Here is an 8,157-nt window from a genome sequence, read left to right on the forward strand (position 1 = left end):
AATTGAAAACATATTTCCAACATTTTTTAAAAAATAAAGCCTAAGTCCTAACTACTAACTACAAATTTAAAAGAATAAAAATAGGCTAAAATAGTACTTTGGTAATCACTAAAAAGTTGGTTCAATTTTTACTTTCATTTGTTAAATTATAGATCTTCTAACTTCAAACAAAGTTGAGTTTTGTTGTACTAACATTTATAGGCAATAAATTTGTATTTTTTTAATAATATCAAACTCGATAATAGAAAAAATTAAGAGAAATTATGTCATATAACAAAAAAAAATAAAAATAGTCCACAACAGTTCTTTTTAGCATATTGTAAATATGATAACTAGTTAGATATATTAGACGGTTATCAAAAGACTATTAAGGGGTTATCTACTTTTAAATTTGCTACTTTTGCAATTTAGAAAATGTAGTGATATAGGCTTTACTATCATAATTGTTTTATGCTATTTTTACAAACGTCTAAATAACAGAATATATAGAAAAATACTATAATACATAATATTATCTAACAATTTTGAACCATTTTGAAAAATTAAACAATATTTTAGACACGAATATAACACCTTTAAAGATAAAATTATAATCAATTAAAATTATGATAATCCTAGCGTTATGATAACATGTGTTTGGAGAAAAAGTTATTATTGGTAGTATTATGGTAATATGTGTTTGAGAGAAAGAATATGAAAGGTAATCTTATGATAGTATGTGTTTGGGGGAGGGATTATGATAGTAATCTTATAACAATATGTGTTTGGGGGAAGGGTTATGATTGTAGTAATTTAAAAAATAATAATCCAATTTGGATTATGTTATTTGGATAGAGTAATGTAGCTAAGAGAGGATAAGATAGGGTTATTTAGGGATTAGGGTTTATCCTAATCCCCATTTATCATACGTGTTTGGTCTAATTTCCTAATCCTTTTCCCCCTAAAACCCCACCCCAAACATACCCTTTATGTTTTTAATTTCCTTTACTGTCTTAGTCTATCGATATCCTTCCTTATTCAGTAGATGATTGCTATATGAAAATAGGATTGCACTTTGTGTTTCCATCGAGCATTACATATAAATATTATAATCTTGAGAGAAGCCTAGTTGATTGGTTGAGTGATAAAGTTGTTCGAGAGTTACTATAATCGTATTTATCATTACAGACAAGTGCTGTATTGTAATTACTTATCAGTGTCCTACCCCCAGATATAGAGGTCTTACACTAAACTAGGCTACAAACCTTCTTTGTGTTTATTCTCCTCTTAATAAACTCTCTAGTTATAATTGTTGTGTCGAATATTGATCACAAATTTGAAAGTGAATGATTAACGCAAAATTAAAATTTTGTATATAATAATAAGATTGGGTTGATCTTAATACTTAATAGTATAAAGCCAACTAAAACAACCACACAAGTGAGCATCCTATTGAATAGTATCTATCACCTGTTTAATCCTCTCAACCAAAAAGCACAAAACCGATCGTAAACACACACAACATTTAACCCAAAACCTCACTCACTAACCACAGAGATGAACATTTTCTTCTTTCTTCAATGACTTGTCGTCAACCGCAGTTATGATTCTACCGAATATGGAAGAAATTGTATTGTATTCATCGATCATCGCCTGAATTTGATCCGAAAAATTAGTGATGGAGAAGAAAGGGGGTTGTGGAGAATTGGTCCGATGATGGATATGGAGATTCAGAAGGGAAATGGAAATGGAAGTATAGATGAGTATTATAAGAAGGTGGAGATAAGAATTTAAGAATCATCCGCACCATGTACTTAAATATTTGAGCTTTTCATTTCATTTGAAAAAGAAATGATCGTGATCGAAGAGAGTAAGATTATAACTGAATTGGAAATTACATACTTTGTATGGGAATAAACCAAACTTGAACCAATTTACAAGAGAAATAATTTTATCTCTACTATATTAAATGCTTTTCCACTTTTCCATTTTGCCCTTTCATTTTGTCTACATACTTATAACATCTTTCAATGACTTCTCACACCTCATGATATGACAATCATCCAAACGCAACAATATCGTATTCCTTAGAATCCTACATCTCACACCGTACGATGAGATCATCTACAATTATTTTTACAATAATATCTTAAGAAACTTGAAGATGAACCAAAAACTCTCTCAATAACACTGAATTCTTTGAACTTTTTTAATTTACGACAAACTATGCCATTTGAGCACAGGGGTACTATTTTGCTACAAATTTTGAAAAACTGACCTTTTAAGTTGACTAGAAGGAAACATACTGTTTGCCCCTATCTGAATTGAAGAACCATAGCCATGCGCATAAGTTTGTGTCGGTTATGTATTAAGAATTTTCGGGTCAACATATTACGTACTTTAAAAGTCATCTTTGAAATCATCTTCAGTTCTTTTTGTTTTTATTTGAATTTTTAAATAATTTTTAGATTAGCTATTTCTTTCATTAAAATTGTTCTCTGAAGAAAAAAAAAAAAAAAAAAAAGATGTTTGATTTAAATTCTTTTCTTGTAATCTTTACATTAAAAAAGATCCATTTCATAACAACCCCTATATTATAGTGACCAAAGAAGTTACATAACTCCAAAGAAAAAAAAAAGGAATTATGAAGTAAATTGAAATATAAGCAAAAATTAATTTATTGGAATGACTAGAATTCCATCATGCAAACATGAGAATAAAAAAGGTTGAGAGAAATAGGAAAGCCCATGTAGAGAAATTCCCATTAGAAGGAAGTACAAAGTTGTAAAGAAAAAGGAGGATATCACAGATATATATATATATATATATATATATATATATTTGGTAAAAGAGCTCTGAGAAATGGGAAGTAATATTATAAAGGAAAAAGGGGGAGGGAACATAAATTAGATGATCATCAAAAAAGAAAAGGAAGGAGGAAAGAGTGACGAGAGAGTTATACATACAACAAAATGGCAAATCCCTTCTTCAGTGACGCACAACCAGCAACTGTGAAAGTTGGAAGGCACACAAAGTCAGAGTCACAAATAACTAATCAAATTTGATGCTTTATGAACACAAAAACACATAATAATATTAATTTTAATGATAATAATAATACATAACAATCACAAAATATATCATCATCTCTTCACTTCATCACTCCACTTCACTTCACTTCACTTCACTTCTTAAAATGTCAAAATAACTCACGTCTCATCATCATATCATATCTCATCATTTCATACCATTTTCTTCTGTTTTTCTTTTTCCCAAAATGGCATCATCCAATCTCGCACGACAGTGCTTCAAACGATGATGATGTTGGATGATTGGACTGTGCCTTCTTCCTCTGAGTTCTGTTGCTGATCTTGTTCTTCGTTCTCCAGTTCGTCGTCTGTATGGTTCTGGTTCTCTGTTTTGCTAGGTTCAACTCCATTCTCCTCTTCCCGGCTGATATTCACGACTTCGTTTGATGCGATCGATGGAGCAGTTTTCTCTTCGTTTGTCGATCTTAAACTGGCAGACTTCTTTGTTGATGTTGTTGTTGCTGCCGCCGCCTCAGATGATGTTCGTTTTTCTTCTTTCTTTCCATTTGTAGTGGTTGATGCTGCTGAAGTAGGCTTTTCCTTCTCCTTCTCCTTCTCCACATTTTTCACCTTGGTTGCTGAAGTTTTCCCACCCGCGTTTGTTATGACCCCAGGTATTGTAATTTTCTCAGAAGGCAGATTAGGAAGAGACCTTCGTTTTGGCTTGTCTGAACGGACAGGATAAACCCCCTTAGAATTGTTATTCAGAGCCACATTCTCGTCGAGACTTAAGCGAGCTGATCGCACATCACCGCCATCATTACTTGAAGAGTCTGCTGGGGTTGAGCTCTTCTTTCGGCCAAGCTTGGGAGACTTGGCTCTTGTAGGTGGTATCTACATCAACAATTAGTTGTTTCCATTAGCCAACTTTAGATCTACTTTGGATCAAAATCCTCGCATGCGACAAAACTAACTAAAATGACGTAATCTAAAACTTTCAATCTAAACCAACATGGTCTAGTGGTAAATAGGAAGACATAACCTTGATAAAAGATTATGAGGTCATGAGTTTAATATATAGTAGCCACCTACCTACCTACCTACGGTTTTTTTTTAACACCTAAATGTTGTAGGGTCAGAAGAGTTGTCACGTAAGATAAATCAAAGAGTACGGAAGCTGGTTTGAACCCTCACATGTGTATATATATATTAAAGAAAAACTGTCAAGCTAAGAGCCCTATTCACATGATATGCAGATGATTGACAGCTAGAATGCAAAAGACGAACAGGGTCCACACATCATAGTGGATATTTTATAAAAGGACAGCGGTAAATTTACCCAGAGTGTCTTCTTGAGCCATCATAATTATAATCCAGACTGAGCAGCAAAAATACAAGAAATTGTCTCCACAAGTTCGTGAGAGAACCAATCAAATTTTGAAACCGATTATTAATGAATTCCAAACTTAAATCTCCTTTTCAAATGTTGTTACCTTTTTCAATTCTACTTTGGGAGGTGGTGGTTCCTGATAAAAGCTCGGCATGGGAGTAGCTTTAAAGTTCAAACTCTTTCTAAGCATTTTAATCTCAGCCTCTTGAGTTTCCTGTAACAAAGCGACTTTCTCATAATATGAATCAAATGTTGAACAAATTAAAGTGAAAATAGAGACCGTGATACCTTGGACTTTGCCTGTAAAGTGTTCTTTTCTACTTCCTTAGCTTGTATCTTTTCCTCAAGTTTCGAATAGAACTGCCCCACATTATACATAGAATTAATGATGATGATAAAAATTTAACACAGAAATCGTTGAAGAAGAGTAGCACTAAAAAATTACAAAAGAAAGTGCACGCAAATGTATCAAAAAACAAACCTCTTTTCTTTTCTCAGCACGCTCATTGCATCTAAAACTAAAACCATAGTTAGGAAGTCTCCCAACCCTATTTGGTTTTTCATCTCCTGCTCTGGGACTTCTATTAACAGTTCAAGGATAAACTCTTGTATCCAACAAACAACAAGAAACAAAATAACGTGAAGCAATGTATAAATAGCGCTATATTTTTTAATTTATTTTCAGGAAAATCAATGTTATAGTAGGGTAGGGTAAGAAACGTAGGATACATAGAAGATTCCGACTCTCCTTCTGATTTACTAGGTTGACCTTTCTTCAAAGGTTTCAGGCTCGTATTCTCCCTGCAAAAAATGAGTCACAACTTAGTGATCCATGGAGCATTAATTGATCTTTACACTTTCAATGGCTTGGTGGAAAGTTAAAGTTCTCTCCATTCATTGTTTACGCAAAAATAGATATTAAATTAGATATAAAACTAAATAAACATTTAAATCAACCAAGAAGAGTCGATTAAATCATAAAAGCAGGGAGAACATACTTGGAGCCTTCCCCATCAGACTTCTCAGTTTGCTGCTTGAAACAGATAAAAAGAATATGAGAAGGGGATCATCAAACAGAATAAGAAATAGTAAACTGCATGGGTGAGAATTCGAAGCCATAGACGAGTCAACGATTTGAGGTCATGAAGAAGTTGTATACAAATGGCAATGTCCAGAAACCATTACCTTTGGCACTTGAGCTTGCCTCTCATTGAATGATCTACTCTTACTAGGCTGTTTTGGGTGTGAATGCGATACACCTGTACCTGAACCATTTAAAAGATGTTCTGCCTCTTTTCCATCTTTATTCTTCTTCACCCCAGTCGAAGAAACGTGTTTAAGGCTTGATGACTTTTCATTCTTGCTCTTGATTTGGGCCTTCTCTGGTTTCACTTTCTTGGGAGGATCGACACTCTTTTCCTCTCCTTCCTGAAAAGAATGCAATCGAAGAAGAAATTGTACCTGTTAGAGTAAAAAAAGATAAACTACTTCCTCTAAAGAAACAGATTAAACAAGGTAACATGCCTTAGGAAGGATTGATATATCGCTTTCTTCTGGAAAATTCAATCCCTCTGTGAGTTCCCTTGTGGTCGATTCATTAGTTGTACTGCCACTGATATCATCTTCGATATTTTCTTGCTGCATTGGAGACCCTGTGTCTTTGTCTATGTCCTCACTCACAATCGCTTTAGGAACAATTTCCTCTGCGGCAGAAACATGCTCATGAAACCCATTTTGAAGGGTCAGTTTGAGCCCATCAGCAGGTACAAGGATTTCCGATTCCATCATTTGGTGTAAACTACAACAAATCAAAAAAGAAACAAGCATTACAAGACATCAAATTTAATCAAGTAGAATTGCAAAAGATTTCAACCAAAACTATTACGACCCAGGAAATCATTTTTCTAATACATTCAACATACAATAAATTAGCATTACGTCGTAATTAACAGTCTTACGACACATACGAGAATTCTTAATAGCAAAATTTTTACCAGTCCTCAGGTCGATGCCATACATTTACATTAAACTTACAGATATTATCAATTGAAAGACGAACAGAGAGAATCATTCATCCATTTCACAGACCTTCACGATTCATAGACAACCGAAAAGCAAGTCCGAATAAAAAGATTTTAAACAGCAAGTTAGTTCCAAAATAATTTAAAGAAAACCACATTTCTAGAACTAGGACACGTGGTAGAGGATGGTTTGAAAACCGTCAACCATTTCTTCCCAAAGAAACCGAGAACAAAGGCATAGGCAAGGCAATGATTTAAACAACCTCCCGACGACTCCGTCATTCAACCATAAACCGAAAATATATAAATAAATATAAATACATATATTAATTAGCCACACTCACTCATCAATCAATCACATTACAGAAATTCCATCACCAAACAACCAACCGAAATCAAGAAATCCAAGCATCATATCATATATCATTACCACACACACCTCCGATTTGCAGATTGAGGCAGCAAAAATTACCAAAATCAAAATTCCACCATTCTCATTTTCATTATCCAGATTCAAACACATATATCAAACGAAAAAAACATTATTCCAACTCGATCTATTCGCACAATAAGCATGCGTCTCTCAAACTAAACCCACACGCACATACACACAAAAAGACATCTACCTTTCCACTCAACTGAAGTAAAAAGAAACAAAACCAGAAGAAACATACACTTATCTTTCCTCTCACAAACACAATAACAGAAAAACGATTAGATTCATCACTAACATCACCCATTTCATCTCTTCCTACTCTTCCTCCACCACAACAAGCTATAAAACAAAGAAGAAGAAGAAGAAGAAGAAGAAGAAAAAAACACCGATAACACCAACACACACTTCATTCACTGACCTCGAGAACCGCGCAAAACGATCAGAACCTCATGAAAGACAGAAGCGCGTAGGGTTGGAATGGAGTTGGTGAGATAGAAGAGATCTGGAGGAAAAGAGAAAGGAGATAATGGGGGAAGAGAGATCCAAGGATCCGAAACAAGATCTAGAGATTTGAAGAATGGGAGAAGGAATTGGAGAAGGAATTGAAAGAGAAAAATGAGAGGGAAATGGAAATCTTAGAAGCGGGGAGTGGAGAGAACAGTAGCATTCAAATCCATTTCCAGGTCAAGTCCGCTTTCTATCAAAGAAGAAAGAGAAAAGAGAAGATGAAGAAGACACAGAATTTTAATGGAAAAAATATAAAAACACAAAATTTATTTATTTTATTTTTCTTATTTCTTAATTTATTATATTATATTTATATATATATATATATATATATATATTTACGGTTAAAAGAAGAGGAAAGAAGATATTTACGGTTGGACGATTTTACCGGGGAGGTAAAAAAAAAATGTTGACACGGTTAATTAACTGACGGGCCCAGCCCACTCCTTCTCCCTCATCCAATCATCCCAAAACTGAATTTATGTCTCTCTCTCTCTCTCTCTCTCTCTCTCTTTCTTTCTTTCTTTTTTTTTTTTGGATAATTTATTTCTAAACTAAGATGTTAAATTTTTCAAAGTTTAGTAGTTGACTTTTTCGATAATTTTATTTTCAAACATGGTTGTTCACACGAGATTTCAGGAGAAATTTAATTCGTGGAATCGAACTTTGTATTGATTTATGTATTGCGGATACAATCTCTAATATTTACTCCTTTGATTCTTTCTCTCGGATACAAAAAGTAAAATTTAAAACTTCGTGATCTTCAATCTTCAAGAAGTTGTAACTACAAGTCAA

General features: G+C 33.7%; 1 protein-coding gene across 2 annotated transcripts; it reads right to left on the reverse strand.

The window, feature by feature from the left end:
- Positions 1 to 2,833: 2,833 nt before the first annotated feature.
- LOC103503819 (protein WVD2-like 5) lies at positions 2,834 to 7,644 on the reverse strand. 2 transcript variants are annotated; one of them, XR_540888.3, is made up of 10 exons: positions 7,274 to 7,644; positions 5,923 to 6,196; positions 5,584 to 5,826; positions 5,397 to 5,428; positions 5,128 to 5,199; positions 4,880 to 4,979; positions 4,687 to 4,758; positions 4,502 to 4,612; positions 3,228 to 3,902; positions 2,834 to 2,988 (listed from the first exon to the last, which is right to left on the reverse strand). XR_540888.3 is itself a non-coding variant. In XM_008468182.3 (9 exons), the coding sequence occupies exons 2-9, from the start codon at positions 6,184 to 6,186 to the stop codon at positions 3,288 to 3,290; spliced, it is 1,509 nt and encodes a 502-aa protein (XP_008466404.2). In that variant the 5' UTR covers positions 6,187 to 6,196; positions 7,274 to 7,639; the 3' UTR covers positions 3,040 to 3,287. The 2 variants fall into 2 exon arrangements, 1 of the variants encoding a protein (XP_008466404.2); XM_008468182.3 differs by lacking the exon at positions 2,834 to 2,988 and having other exon boundaries at positions 3,040 to 3,902; positions 7,274 to 7,639.
- Positions 7,645 to 8,157: the final 513 nt, after the last annotated feature.

The sequence above is a fragment of the Cucumis melo genome, chromosome 4 (assembly GCF_025177605.1).
Source record: "Cucumis melo cultivar AY chromosome 4, USDA_Cmelo_AY_1.0, whole genome shotgun sequence".
In the NCBI taxonomy this organism is placed as follows: domain Eukaryota; kingdom Viridiplantae; phylum Streptophyta; class Magnoliopsida; order Cucurbitales; family Cucurbitaceae; genus Cucumis; species Cucumis melo.